The sequence below is a fragment of the Kogia breviceps genome, chromosome X, assembly GCF_026419965.1.
Source record: "Kogia breviceps isolate mKogBre1 chromosome X, mKogBre1 haplotype 1, whole genome shotgun sequence".
NCBI classification, from domain to species: Eukaryota; Metazoa; Chordata; class Mammalia; order Artiodactyla; family Physeteridae; genus Kogia; species Kogia breviceps.
This window is the reverse complement of record NC_081330.1, coordinates 116,487,128-116,503,183: the sequence shown is the minus strand read 5'-3', so window position 1 is coordinate 116,503,183 and position 16,056 is coordinate 116,487,128. Positions and strand designations below refer to the sequence as shown.

Below are 16,056 nucleotides of genomic sequence, written 5' to 3'. Positions count from 1 at the left end.
ATCAAAGAACTGTGGCAACTCTCCTGCATTGAGATCTCTTCTTTCTAATTTCTCTTCAAAAGAATGAGCGTGAGGGAGGTACCTGGGGGTTTTGCTTGTTCCTAGTCCTGCATATATGCCCAGTGTAGTAGCTTTCAGTTGGGATAAAGATCCTTTTATGGCTAGTGCCCTAGCCATGTTCCAGAACCTGCGCTATCATTTAATGCTAAATCTGGCTCATAAGAGAGTCTCATGCAACTACTCAAGGAGCCCAATATAATTTATATAACAGATCCAGGTTTCACAACTCTCTACAGGCTAAATTTTATTACAGCAAATGTCATAAGACCCCAATCCTGACAGCTCTTTTTAAGCAACCTTTGGTAAAATGACATCCAGCAAAACAAGTAATTCAGAAGGGTCATTGGGAATTCTTTTGAAATAAGTGTGGACACTACTTTTGCCCCTTGTCCTTGACTGTGCTGCCACGATGGTGACACATTTGGCCCGCCTTTCTTGTTTGTTGTCTCTATCTCTGGGTAACATTGGACACTGTTGCCTTTGCCACTTATTATCGGCCACAGTCTTGTCAGGCAGATCTGATCAGGCCTGTGGGCTGCGGAGACCCTGTCCTGGAAATTCATTGGCTGAAAGAAAGCACTTAGGCCCTCCAACAGAGCCGAGTTTTGGATGTGACCAGGGAGAATTCCTTGCCGGAGGGAGTTTACCCACAGCCAAAAGCTAGACCATTATGAGACTGTTTGACTTCTAAATATTATTCGGGTTTCTGATCCGTTCCTTCGAAGAGGAGGAAAGTGGGAAACAGAAAAAGATGAGTTAGAAAATCAGAGCACAGTCTCTCTGTTCATATCCAGTAAATAGGATTTTACTCTTATTACCTCCACCCCAGCCTTATGCTTTTTGATAAGAGGACATGCTAAACTCCTGCCCCACCAGACTGACATGCTTTATAGCATGTCTGGGGCCCAAATAACTTGACATTTTTTTCTTTTGCCAACATTTTAAATAGCTATGCAAGTTTGTTAATCCCGACAAACAGGTATGATTTGTTTTATCATACCAGTTTGCTTGGCTGCCGGAAACTGAGGGTTTCCTAACCATCCTTAGTTTTTCTGGCTTTACCACTTCTCCCACCTTAACATGGGTCTCTTCTTTACTTCTTATTTCGATGCCATTATTATTTTTTTATCAGGAGCCAATTGAAGTTATTTTCATAAATACAGTATAAATAATGAGTCAGTGGATAGTTAACATTTATTAGTGCATCGATTTATTTAATGTCTGTGTGTCTAGTGAAGTGACAGTTGCCAGAAAGAAAAGTTTAAGGAACTCCCCTTAGATTGCAGCCTATTTCTTCCAGGTTAACCACATGAGTTATTGATAATAATTTTTGTTTTTCACATTCACTCGTCAAGTGGTTATAATTTAAGGAACCGTGTCTTGCTCTAGACCAATGAGGAGACTGGAGACTTTTTAATCTTATGTTTTATTAAGATATTACTTATAATTTCTGACTATATTAAAGAGGAAAATCTCTTCAACATGCTTTTATTTAAGAATTTCATTAAAATTACTTTAAGATTGATGCATATAATCACTTTGAAGATTGTTTTTCCTCTTTAAGAACTCTATCAGAGTGGCAGGGACATATATGCACTACCAAACGTTGGGTGGATAGCTAGTGGGAAGCAGCCGCATAGCACAGGGAGATCAGCTAGGTGCTTTGTGACCACCTGGAGGGGTGGGATAGGGAGGGTGGGAGGGAGGGCTACGCAAGAGGGAAGAGATATGGGAACATATGTATATGTATAACTGATTCACTCTGTTGTAAAGCAGAAACTAACACACCATTGTAAAGCAGTCATACTCCAGTAAAGATGTTAAAAAAAAAAAAGAACTCTCTCAGCCTATAGCTATTTCTATCAGATATTTAATATATATGTATATACATATATATACATTTTTAAACCATCCTTAGCCATCTGTTCTGTACCACGTTGGCATCATGAACCTCAGAATGGACTGGACTAACTGAGTCATTTGAGTTCCACTGAAGTTTATATTTGGAATAATTGCTGGAATAACTGTTATACATTAGCATGTGTGAAAGGTATTTGATTAAATTTCATTTCTTTGCTAGATACCCACTGGAGGTTTTGAAAAACATAAATCAACTTCTGTTTATTGAACATCTGCTACATGTATCATATGAGATATGAAATCATACCATGTTAAAAATCATATCATGTAAGATGTGAAATCATAAAACGAACAGTGGTGAGATATGAAATCATAAAACTAACAACTTTAAATTTGCAGAACACCGTGGGGGAAGAAAAATTATTTTTCCCTTTAACCTCCTAGGTTCTTGGCTAAGATCCCTCTGTAATGAAAAGACAGATTAACAGGAGAAAGAGAGAAGTTTAATAACATGTATACCTCCTGTATACATGAGAGAGATCCAGGAAAACTGAGTAACTCCCCAAAATGGCCCAAGTCATCACCTTAAATACCATCTCCAGCTAAAGTCAAAAGATGTTGTTGTCGGGGGAGGGAAGCCAGTTATGGGAGGTTACCAGGTAAAGCACGGTAAACAAGGGTAACGTTGTTATACAGATTTAAGTTTTGACTTCTCCACTGATAAGAGTTTCTAGAGATTTACTCATGACATCTTCCTGGTACAGAGAGGGAGACAGCCTTTCAAATGGATGTTTCCCCTGTAAATGTAAATGTCTCTTACAAAAGGTTAACTTCTCTGTTTTCTGAGCTTTTTCTAATCTGCTGTTCCTTAAAAATAATCAGCCTAAAATATAAAATAATCCTCATGCCAAAGAGGTATGTTTTGGGGTGGCAGATTCTGCTCCCCTTCAACACTTTTTAGTTGCCTTACATATCCATGATCTCATTTGATCTAAATCATGATTCCTGTCTTTGAAGCTTATGGATTTCTTGGGGAGATCAAATAAATATTAATGGCAATTAAACACACAGCTATATTGTTCTGAATATAAGCCTGATAGGAACTCAGAGAAGGGACTGAAAGTGTGGGTTTAAGTGTTTGGGATTCATTGGTATGAGGTAGGATCTGAGTTGGCCATGTAGGATTTCTTTGTCACCATACACAAAGCTTTGAAGGAAACTACAACAAGACAGTGGGGTGAACTGACCCCTTTTGTTATCGAGCCAAACTCGATGTGCAGTAAAGTCAATCTACAGACACTGGGTTGTGGTGAAGGGAAGTACAGCATTTATTTGCAGGGAGAATGGGCAGCTAATGCTCAAAAGACCCATACTCCTTGATGGCTTTGGGGCAAAGGTTTTTATCTTACTTATTTATTTATTTACATTTATTCATTTATTGTGCACTTTCTTTCTTTCTTTTTTTTTTTTTTTTTTTTGCGGTACGCGGGCCTCTCACTGTTGTGGCCTCTCCCGTTGCGTAGCACAGGCTCCAGATGCGCAGGCTCAGCGGCCATGGCTCACGGGCCTAGCCGCTCCGCGCCATGTGGGATCTTCCCGGACCGGGGCACGAACCCGCGTCCCCTGCATCGGCAGGCGGACTCTCAACCACTGCGCCACCAGGGAAGCCCTGCACTTTATTTCTATTACTATTACATTGTAATATATAATGAAATAGTTATACAACTCACCATAATGCAGAATCGGTGGGAGCCCTGAGCTTGTTTTCCTGCAACTAGATGGTCCCATCTGGGAGTGATGGGAGACAGTGACACCCGAAGTGTGTTGCTTCTGTCCAGTCTACTCCGTAAGATGCAGCTCAACTGTCACTTGCCACTCACTGATAGGGTTTTGATATGAGTCTGCAAGCAGTTGATTTATTTATTATGGTCTCTGTGCAGTCAAACCTCTCTGCTAATGATAATCTGTATTTGCAGCCACTCCGCAGCACTAGCGTCACTACCTCAGCCCCACTTCAGATCATCAGACATTAGATTCTCACAAGGAGCGCGCAACCTAGATCCCTCGCATACGCAGTTCACAGTAGGGTTGGGCAAGGGTTTTTAAATGCAGCATTAGGGATGAGGGTTGCAAGGTGTGTGAATAACTTGTGGACATTCTTCTTATTGGTTGTTGGTGAGGTTGTTGGTGATGTTTTGAGAATCTTAGGCATCAGTCTTCTGGTTCCAACCAATCTGAGGTCTGCATGCTTGTGGTCAACAGTTTCCATCTGGTGGGGTTCTGGTTTCTGTAAACCAACTCAAAGATATGTGTCAGATTGTTTGCTGTATCCCTTGAGGAAGAACTAGGAGTCCTTTGACTCTGTTTTATGGCTGAAATATTGTGTAAGCTATCGTAACTTTTTGCTTGATTGCTTTGACTTTGTTTCTGCATTCCCTCACTTTTCTAATTATTAACTGCTTAAATTTGCTCTTTGGAACTCAGGGGAAGGCCGGTGAGACTGAAGCTTTTTTTCCAAACAAGAAGTGGGGGACACGGAGGGGTCTGTCACCAGGAAGGCCATGCAGGGTCCTGCTTGGTTTCACGTCTTCTCAAAGCAGTATTAGCATATGTCCCTTTAAATGCATTAATAGAACCATCTTGACCCATATATATAGAACACAAAGTTCCTATGTCCATGTGAGGGGAGGGAGGATAAGGAGAGGTCAAAAGAAGAGCAGGTGAGACAATTTTAATGCACTAGGATAGGAGAATCTCATTTAAAAAAACCTTTCGGGGCTTCCCTGGTGGCGCAGTGGTTGAGAGTCCGCCTGCCGATGCAGGGGATACGGGTTCGTGCCCCGGTCCGGGAAGATCCCACATGCCGCGGAGCGGCTGGGCCCGTGAGCCATGGCCGCTGAGCCTGCGCGTCCGGAGCCTGTGCCCCGCAATGGGAGAGGCCACAACAGTGAGAGGCCCGCGTACCACAAAAAAAAAAAAAAAAAAAAAAAAAAAAAAAAAAAAAAAAAAAAACCTTTCGTGGAAGGGTACCAGGTGTATACATATGTATATGTGACTCACCAGTGTCTGATGTCTGATGTAGAATGCTGTGGGCAAAACTCTGGAGTGCAAAGAATGAAAAGGGGAACCCACTTTTAAATAGCATCGGTTGAGGTAAAGAACTAAAAACTGCCCATATCCTGACCAAATAAACTGTATTTTCTCAGTGTGGGTCCATAAAATCTGAGTTAAGTAGATGCTTAACAAAATGCTGCTTTACTTGGAGGGCTCTTATTCTGAATGTGGCAGATTTTACCATAATAACATTTTTTTTTTTTTTTTTTTTTTTTGCGGTATGCGGGCCTCTCACTGCTGTGGCCTCTCCCGTTGCGGAGCACAGGCTCCGGACGCGCAGGCCTAGCGGCCATGGCTCACGGGCTTAGTTGCTCCGCGGCATGTGGGATCTTCCCGGACCAGGGCACGAACCCGTGACCCCTGCATCGGCAGGCGGATTCTCAACCACTGCGCCACCAGGGAAGCCCCATAATAACATTTGAGTTAATTTTTATATGTCATATTTTGATTTTTAACTCTAAATAAATATTTTATATGGATAACTTCACCTTATGACTTCTACTTTAAGTGATTTCTATTAATGTTATATGCTGGCTGGTTGGGGCATTAGGTCAAGGTTTGGTGAAGAAATAATATTTCTGTGTTCTTATTTAAAAATCACATCAGGCTTTTGCTGCCTCAAGGAACATGACTTGACTGAAGGCATTGTTATTATGTGATGCTCTAGAGTAGTCTAAAGATAAAAATCAGAAGTGTTCAGTGATTTATCTTCCTAGTTCCAGCATACTAAAATCATTATTTCTCTTATTTGCATTGATATGCCAACCAGTGACATTAATCACCTTCAAAGATTTCCCTTGTTCTTAAAGTCTGCTGGGGTAGTTCAGCACCATTTCACAAAAAACTGTTATATATTAAATCTGTAGAGTGGTCAAAAAGAAAGAATTGAGAACCTGTGATGAGGCCTGAGAGGGGAATGGTGGTCTCAGAGGACTAGGGCAGAGACCAGCTGAGGATCACAGGGAAAGAAAAGAGGAAAATGATTACAGTCATCTCTCGGTATCTGCGGGCGATTGGTTCCAGGACTCCCTGCAGATAACCAAAATCTCCAGATGCTCGATTGCCTTATATAAAATGGTGTAGTATTTGCATATAACCTACACACATTAAGTCCTTTAAAAAGGACTTAATTTTTTTTTAAAGCAGTTTTAAGTTTATAGCATGGGGAGGAAAAAACATCTTTCCTCTATCCTTCTAGGTTCTTGGCTGAGACCTCCCTATGATAAAAGGACAGAGTAACAGGAGAAAAACAGAAGTTTAATAACATGTGTACCTCCTGCCTACATGAGAGCAAGCCAGGGAAACTGAGTAACTTTCCAAAATGGCCCAAACCATCGCCTTAAATACCATCTCCAGCTGAAGACAAAAGAAGATGTTGGAGAGTGGGGTGGGGCCTGGGCGGACAGTTGAGGGAGGTTATTGGGAAGAGCACAGTAAACAAAGCTCTGCTTGTTATGCAGACTTAAGTTCATGCCTTCTCCATCGATAAGAGTTTCTAAAGATTTAGTCAACTTGCTCTTCCTGATACGGAAAGGGAGACCCGGAGGTTTCCCTTATAAATGCAAATGTTTCTTCCAAGAGGGTAACCTCTTGGTTTTTAGCACTTATTTTGTGTGCTATTTCTTAAAAATAATCAGTTCGAGATAATCCTTAAGCCAAAGAGACATGTTTTGGGATGGCATATTCTCTCCTTCAACAACAAAATTGAGAGGAGGGTATAGAGATTTTGTGGAATGGCGATTTCCTCTGTTCCTGCCCTTCTCAAGGGAAAGAATTCAGTCAGGAGGCATAGAGCAGTTTTAAGTAGCAAGAGTTTTATTAAGCAGAGCAAAAGTACACTCCCAGCAAAGGATGAGAGTGGGCTACCTGGAAACCAGAGCAGCCCTGCAGTGGGATAGGGTTGGGTGTGTCCTATGTCATTTGATAGCCAAGTTGATTGCCACCTTTAGGTTATAATAACTTTCCTGCTAGTAGGCAGGCACTTACCCATAAGCACCCAAGCAGAACCCATGGGGTGGGGCGGGGAAGCAAAAGCCGCAATGCTAAGTTATTACAAGTGAGGCATAATGAACCCTGGGTTACCTTGAGTCACCTTTTAGGTCTTGGTGCGCCTGCGTCAACCTGTGCCGGCGGTGTTGTCTGGCTCGGTCGTGGTATGGCTGGAAACCTAGCAGTGGTCCTTGACCACGAGAGGGAGGAGCTCTGGGCATGCTCCAACCACCAGTGCCCAGGTAGGGGAGGGAAAGGCGAACCGTCCAGGATGGGGCAGGACCCTCTCATGTCTGACTAGCTACCTAACACTCCTGCCCCTGACACATGCATAGTTTCTCTCATTAACTTCACTCACTTTTTTCTTTTAAACTGAAGGTGAACCTACATTGACACATCATTATCACCCAAAGTATATAGTTTACCTTAGAGTTCACTCTTGTACGTTCTGTGGGTTTGAACAAATGTATGATGACATGAATCTATCATTATAATATCATACAGAGTATTTTCACTGCCCTGAAAATTCTCTGTGCCCTGCCTGCTTATCTCTCCCACCCCCACCCCACAACTGATGATCTTTTTATTGCCTCCATGGTTTTGCCTTTTCTGGATGTGGTATCATTGGAATCATGCAGCATGTAGCCTTTTCAGACTGGTTTCCTTTTTTTTTTTTTTTTTTGCGGTACGTGGGCCTCTCACTGTTGTGGCCTCTCCCGTTGCGGAGCACAGGCTCCGCAGCCATGGCTCATGGGCCTAGCCACTCCGCGGCATGTGGGATCTTCCCGGACCGGGGCACGAACCCGTGTCCCCTGCATCGGCAGGCGGACTCTCAACCACTGCGCCACCAGGGAAGCCCTCAGATTGGTTTCTTTCAGTTAGTAATATGCACTTAAGGTTTCTCCATGTCTCCTCATGGCTTGATAGCTCATTTCTTTTTAGCACTGAGTAATATTCCATTTTCTGGATGTACCACAGCTTGTTTAGCCGGTCACCTACTGAAGGACACCATAGTTGCTTCCAAGATTTGGCAAGTATAAATAAAGTCGCTGTAAACAAATGGGTGCAGACTTTTGGGTGGACATAAGTTTCCATCTCCTTTGGGTAAATACCAGGGAATGTGATTGCTGGATTGTGTGGTGAAAGTATGTTTAGTTGTGTAAAAAAGCTACCAAACTGTCTTCCAAAATGGCTCTCCTATGTTGCGTGCCCACCAGCAGTGTCACCCCACATCCTCTCCAGCACTTGGTGTTGTCCGTGTTGTGGATTTGGGCAATTCTAATAGGTGTGTGGTGCTATCTCATTGTTTTAGTTTGCATTTCCCTCATGACATGTGATGTGAAACATCTTTTCTTATGTTCGTTTGCCATCTGTATGTCTTCTTTACTGAGATGTCTGTTAAGGTCTTTGGCTCATTTTTTAATCAGGTTTTTCGTTTTCTTCTTGTCAAATGTCCATCAGTACATAAACACAGGTAAATCTCTCACATGGGCAACTACCACAACAGCAGCAGCAACAAACGAATGCACACAACCCAAACTCAGAACCGTCAGAACCCTCTCTTAACCCTATATCCACTTGTACCCTGTCTTTGCTTTCTCTCTTTCATAGACAGACTCCTCGACTGGGTTGTGCAGACTTGATGTCTCCACTTCCCAGTGAGTTCTGGCCTTTGTCTTCACCTTTCTTTCTCTTCCAACATTCTAAGTCTTAGAAAATGGTGACTATAATTTGTAATACTGTATTGTATATTTGGAAGTTGCTAAGAGAGTAGATCTTAAAAGTTCTCATCTCAAGGGAAAAAAATATACTCTAACTATGTTTGGTGGAAACGGAGCAAGACTCTGCGGGGCCCTCCCTGGTACAAATGTGTTCCATGTCCCGCGTTTCTTATTTGCAGGAAAAAGGCTTCAGCCTCCTTGACCTTCCCTGAGTTCCCAAGGGCAGCTTCAAACAGTTGCTAAGCAGGGAAGGGAGGGAACGCAGAAACAAAGGAGGAGCAGTCAAGAAACAGTAGTACCTGGATAAAGCAGAATCCTGGTTCCTCCTCAAGGAATATACACAGCCCTATATCTCTGAGTCCTGCAGGAACTAAGGCCCCCACCCAGGGGGAGGATGGTAACTCCAGGCTGAGCACAGGATTCTTGGAGCACCGCCCTGTTACCTCACCACCAACCAATCAGAAGAAAGTCATATACCCACCCTGCAGCCCTCACCCCAAATTTTGCCTATAAATACTTCTCCCTGAAAACTGTTGGGGAGTTCAGGGTGTTTAGAGCATGAGCCACCCGTCCTCCTTGCACGGCCCTGCAGTAAACATTTGTCTGCTCCAAACTCCGATGTTTCAGATTGTTTGGCCTCACTGTGCGCTGGGCACATGAACTTGTGTTTGGTAACATGGTGATGGGTGTTAACTAGACTTATTATGGTGATCATTTCATAATATATACAAATATCAAATCATTATGTTGTATACCTGAAACTAATATATGTCCATTATAACTCAATTTTTAAAAATGCAAAAAAGAAAAAAAAAAAAAGAAAGAAAGAAAGAAAAGAAAATGGTGGCAGTATCCATCCGGTTGCCTGTGCCTGAAGCCTGGCAATTAATCTGACTGTTCCCACCCTTTCCTCACCTCCCCACATAAAATTAATCACCTGGGTCCATTGATTCAGTCACTGAATCTCTCGCAAATTAATGCACCCATTTCTTTCCATCCCTATTGCCCCTCCCTAGTTTGGGAAGATACTGTTTCTCTTTTTATGTGCAGATGACAGGCTGGCTGATGTGTGCTGCTGCACGATGATCTTGGGGAGGAAGAAGTATTCCTCTCCCCTTCTAAATGCTTCTGGCTGATGTAAGAATTAAATCGATGTGATAGGGAGTGACAGCAGAAAATCAAACAAAGTTAAGTAACATATATACATGGGAGAGACCGGAGAAAACTAAGCAACTTGCCAAAATGGCCAAAGCCCTCACCTTATGTAGCATCTTCAGCTAAAGACTGAAAGATGTTGGGGGTGAAGAGAGTCAGTTACGGGGCAATACTAGGAAAAGTGCAGTAAAGGACGGTGATTGTGATGAAGATTTAACTCGATGACTTCTCCACTGGTAGGAGTTTCTGGAGATTTAGTCATCCTCCTCTTCCAGGTACTGAGAGGGAGACACCCTTCAGATGGAGATTTCCGTTACAAATGGAAATATTTCTTACAAAAGGGCAACTGCTGTTTGGTTTTCAGATCCCTTCCTATGTCTGCCGTTCCTCAGAAAATAACCAGCTTAAAATAATTGATATGCCAAAGAGACATATTTTAGGGTGGCAAATTTTCCTCCCCTACAGTGATGACTGGTGACTGCAGAGGCAAAAGATCTAGGCCCTGAAGATTTCCTTGTTGTTTTAGCACCCTCCTTCTGTGGGTTTTCTGTTTGAAATGGTCACTGCTGCATCTCTCTCTGTTTTCTTCTACTTTCCTGGCATTTTCCTCTGATTTCTGAGGGACACCTCTGTTGCTCCTGGAAGTTCTGACCTCACAACTGTCATTTACCTCTGAGGTCAGGTCCTGGCTCTGATCCTTCCCAGCTGTAAGAGCTGGAAGAGATCATGGACTCTGTCTTTCTCTCTCTCTCTTTTTTCAAAAATATTTATTTATTTACTTGGCTGTGCCAGGTCTTAGTTGTGGCACGTGGGATCTTCATTGTGGCGTGTGGGATCTTCGTGGCGGTATGCAGGATCTTTAGTTGCAGCATTTGGGATCGTTCAGTTGTGGCATTTGGGATCTTTTAGTTGCAGCATGAGGAATCTTTAGTTGCGGCCTGCGAACTCTTAGTTGCGGCATGTGGGATGTAGTTCCCTGACTAGGGATCGAACCCAGGCCCCCTGCATTGAGAGTGCAGAGTCTTAGCCACTGGATCGCCAGGAAAGTCCTGATCATGGGCTCTCTTGACTCCTAATTTCCTTATCTGTAAAATAAGTGGCTTCCCTACGCCAGTGAGTCTCATTCCTGGCTGCACATTAGAATCGCCTGGAGGGGCTTTGAAACCTCCCAGTGCTCAGGCCTTACTCTGCAACAATGACATCAGCATTGTTTAAAGCTCCTCCCGCCACCCCCCAACCAGAGACCCCGGTGTACAGACAAGGTTGAGAACCAGTTGGGAAGAAATAGCTGTGAAGTACCCCCGCCTTCATCTGCTGTTTGTTCTTATTTACGTACAATGGAACCCAGCCCACTGATTTCCAGCTCTTATTCCCTTGCAACTGTTATTGAACTGAAAACATAGCTGAAAACTTATTAAACAGAAAAAAACTATTTTGAGCTTTGTGCTGACAATTCATTATAGAACCAAGGAAACATCTAAATTTCTCTCCTTCTAGAATTAATGCTAAAAATGGATTTACAACTCCATAATTTCAAATGGAAATTTTCATTCTGGTGCCAAACCTAGTATTATATTCTTCCTTGAGTGTCCTATTAGGAAAAATGAAGCATCTGTGTAGGAGAATGGAATTTCGATTGGTTTGCACCCGTAGAGGAGCAGGGCCTCCCCCCACTGCTCCACGTGGGCTGCTGAAGTTAAGTGTTAGCATCTCTCTCCCCCAGTCGTCTCTGCTGACCCACAGGTGCTGGAAGAAAAGCCAGGGCAAACACATCATCACTGTAGGTGTAGTCTCACTCTTGGAACACTTTGAAAGAGGGCTTTCAGAAGACAGTGTTTCTGTAGCAGCCCCCTTGGGAGCTAACCATTTTAGACTTGAAATAGCATAAGACTTTTCTGAGCTGTCAGAGAGGAGAGTAGGAAGATGACAGAGAACAGCCACGCGTTTGGTTTAACCACTGGCACTAATTTGGAGAGAACTGGCGTCTTGACATAAGTGATTCATATTGAGAAGTGTCTAGGGTGCTGCCTCTCCCTGCCTGTTTCTCTGTTAACAGTATCTCTTTCAACTGTTGACTCACTTTCTTCTGCAATCCCCTTCTGAAGTACACAGCCCATGCCTTTGCTTTTTTCTCTCAAGCCCTTATTAACCTATTGAAATTAGTTGCAACCTTGATATGGGTGCACTGATTCAGTAGCTACAGGTAAGTTATTAGTCATAACCTATGGCGAATTCCTTTCCTCGTGTAATCCTTTTACAACTGGGCCATCACATTGTTCTCAAGGAAAGAAATGGTTAGTTTTCTTCTAGTAATGGGGGGAAAAGGCATTTTCCTGGGAAAAGAAATGCTGCCAGAGCACGGAGTCAAGCTTAAAGGAGCCTCTTTCCCACTACGTTTAGCATTGGACTATTTATCGTCGCCCAGAAAAGCTTGTCTGAAGCTTCTTGGTTTTGACCTCCTTCTTTGGGTATTTCCTTATAGATGGAGGAATTGATTGAGGGTGTTCGGTGGGCCTTTATTGACATGCTGGAGAAAGAAAATGAGTGGATGGACGCAGGGACAAAAAGGAAAGCCAAAGAAAAGGTAAGGATTCCTTTTGATGAAAGAAATATGACTTCTGGTTTAATGGATTTTCATGCTCCCCGTTAACTGTGTAGTGGATTTTTATATTGACTGAGCTGTTGACTGCAAATGACCCCAGAGTCAGGTGTCTGTTTGGGGATGAATACAGAGATGTTATTACCAGGAGGTGAGAGAAAATAAGATCTGACTTTTTCAAACTGCGTTTTCAAACACCTTGTAATTCAGCCTTTCCCTCTCTCCTAATTGCCGCCTGTAAGAGCCACATGGCTTGCTGCCCAGCGAATGTTGCCATGAAACCATCATTGGCTGTGGCAGAGTGCGGAGCAGTGGGGAGCCAGGGGGAGCAGCTGGCGGAAGAACCCTCGAGGCACAAAGAAGAGAGACCCGTATCAGCTGTGCGTGCTCCGTGCACCATGTGTGCTAATGTCCTCAGGCAACTCCTCCACTGTAACCAAGCAGGTCTACTTCCTAACCCGTCATTTTGTGCACATGATCCAAATAGCATGCTTCTAAACTGTAGACCAATAGTAGACCATTGCATAGGAATACAAAAACGTTTCCTAACAGAAGCGGACACTTGCTAGGCCTTGTAAAACTGTCTGGCAACAACAGAAGGGGATAACTGAGAAAAGTATTAGCAGCCTTGCTGTTTAGAAATAAAGAATGGGACCCATCTTGATATTCTAGGTACTCTGATGGAGCTGGAGCTTGCATGGGTGGGAAACGCCTGCTACATTCTTCTTCTTTTTTGTTTTAAAACATCTTTATTGGAGTATAATTGCTTTACAATGGTGTGTTAGTTTCTGCTGTATAACAAAGTGAATCAGCTGTACATAAACATATATCCCCATATCTCCTCCCTCTTGCGTCTCCCTCCCAGCCTCCCTATCCCACCCCTCTGGGTGGTCACAAAGCACTGAGCTGATCTCCCTGTGCTGTGCGGCTGCTTCCCACTAGCTATCTATTTTACATTTGGTAGTGTATATATGCCATGCCACTCTCTCACTTCGTCCCAGCTTACCCTTCCCACTCCCTGTGTCCTCAAGTCCATTCTCTACATCTGTGTCTTTATTCCTGTCCTGCCCCTAGGTTCTTCAGAAACTTTTTTTTTTCGTTTTTTTAGATTCCATATATATGTGTTAATATACAGTATTTGTTTGTCTCTTTCTGACTTACTTCACTCTGTATGACAGGCTGTAGGTCCATCCATCTCACTACAGATAACTCAATTTCATTTCTTTTTATGGCTGAGTAATGTTCCATTGTATATATGTGCCACATCTTCTTTATCCATTCGTCTGTCGATAGACACTTAGGTTGCTTCCATGTCCTGGCTTTTGTGAATAGAGCTGCAGTGGACACTGTGGTACATGACTCTTTTTTTTTGGCGGTACGTGGGCCTCTCACTGTTGTGGCCTCTCCCGTTGCGGAGCACAGGCTCCGGACGCGCAGGCTCAGCGGCCATGGCTCACGGGCCTAGCCGCTCCGCGGCATGTGGGATCTTCCCGGACCGGGGTATGAACCTGTATCCCCCGCATTGGCAGGCGGACTCTCAACCACTGTGCCACCAGGGAAGCCCCATGATTCTTTTTTTTTTTTTTTTGGCAGTACATGGGCCTCTCACTGTTGTGGCCTCTCCCGGTGCGGGGCACAGGCTCCGGACACGCAGGCCCAGCGGCCATGGTTCAGAGCCCAGCCGCTCCGCCGCATGTGGGATCTTCCCGGACCAGGGCACGAACCCACGTCCCCCGCATCGGCAGGCGGACTCTCAACCACTGCGCCACCAGGGAAGCTCCCCATGATTCTTTTTGAATTATGGTTTACTCAGGGTATATGCCCAATAGTGGAATTGCTGGGTCGTATGGTAGTTCGACCTTTAGTTTTTTAAGTACCCTCCATACTGTTCTCCATAGTGGCTGTATCAGTTTACATTCCCACCAGCAGTGCAAGAGATGGTTCCCTTTTCTCCACACCCTCTCCAGCATTTATTGTTTCTAGATTTTTTTGATGATGGCCATTCTGACTGGTGTGAGGTGATACCTCATTGTAGTTTTGATTTGCATTTCTCTAACGATTAGTGATGTTGAGCATTGTCCCCCCCCCCCCCCCTTACGTGGGCCTCTCACTGTTGTGGCCTCTCCCACAGGCTCTGGATGTGCAGGCTCAGTGGCCATGGCTCACAGGCCTAGCCGATCCACGGCATGTGGGATCTTCCCGGACCGGGGCACGAACCCGCGTCCCCTGCATCAGCAGGCGGACTCTCAACCACTGTGCCACCAGGGAAGCCCTTGAGCATTCTTTCATGTGTTTGTTGGCAGTCTGTATATCTTCTTTGGAGAAATGTCTATTTAGATTGTGTGCCCATTTTTGGATTGGGTTGTTTGTTTTTTTGATATTGAGCTGCATAGCTGCTTGTAAAGTTTGGAGATTAATCCTTTGTCAGCTGCTTCATTTGGAATTATTTTCTCTCATTCTGAGGGTTGTCTTTTGGTCTTGTTTGTGTTTTACTTTCTGTGCAAAAGATTTTAAGTTTCATTAGGTCCCATTTGTTTATCTTTGTTTTTATTTCCATTTCTCTAGGAGGTGGGTCAGAAAGGATCTTGCTGTGATTTATGTCATAGAGTGTTCTGCCTATGTTTTCCTCTAAGAATTTGATAGTGTCTGGCCTTACATTTAGGTCTTTAATCCATTTCGACTTTATTTTTGTGTATGGTGTTAGAGAGTGTTCTAATTTCATTCTCTTACATGTAGCTGTCCTGTTTTCCCAGCACCACTTATTGAAGAGGCTGTCTTTTCTCCATTGTATATTCTTGCCTCCTTTATCAAAGATAACGTGACCATATGTATGTGGCTTTATTTTGGGGCTTTCTCTCCTGTTCCATTGATCAATATTTCTGTTATTATGCCAGTACCATACTGTCTTGATTTCTGTAGCTTTGTAGTATAGTCTGAAGTCAGGGAGCCTGATTCCTCCAGCTCCCTTTTTCTTTCTCGAAATTGCTTTGGCTATTCAGGGTCTTTTGTGTTTCCATACAAATTGTGAAATTTTTTGTTCTAGTTCTGTGAAAAATGCCATTGGTAGTTTGATAGGGATTGCAGTGAATCTGTAGATTGCTTTGGGTAGTAGAGTCATTTTCACAATGTTGATTCTTCCAATCCAAGAACATGGTCTGTCTCTCCATCTGTTTGTATCATCTTTAATTTCTTTCATCAGTGTCTTATAGTTTTCTGCATACAGGTCTTTTGTCTCCCTAGAAGGTTTATTCCTAGGTATTTTCTTCTTTTCATTGCAGTGGTAAATGGGAGTGTTTCCTTAATTTCTCTTTCAGGTTTTTCATCATTAGTGTATAGGAATGCAGGAGATTTATGTGCATTAATTTTATATCCTGCTACTTTAACAGATTCCTTGATTAGCTCTAGTAGTTTTCTGGTAGCATTTTTGGGATTCTCTATGTATAGTATCATGTCATCTGCAAACAGTGACAGTTTTGCTTCTTTTCCTATTTGTATTCCTTTTATTTCTTTTTCTTCTCTGATTGCTGTGGCCTGCTACATTCTTAATGGATGCTGCTC

General features: G+C 43.3%; 1 protein-coding gene across 2 annotated transcripts in view; it reads left to right on the top strand.

Annotated features, from left to right (window-relative positions):
- Positions 1-16,056, top strand: part of PHEX (phosphate regulating endopeptidase X-linked) — a 199,425-nt gene that overhangs the window by 80,342 nt on the left and 103,027 nt on the right. For both annotated transcript variants that reach the window (XM_059051149.2, XM_067023429.1), the window contains one exon: positions 12,382-12,483. In XM_059051149.2, coding sequence (XP_058907132.1) covers positions 12,382-12,483 — 102 coding nt within the window. The remainder of the gene's footprint in view (positions 1-12,381; positions 12,484-16,056) is intronic.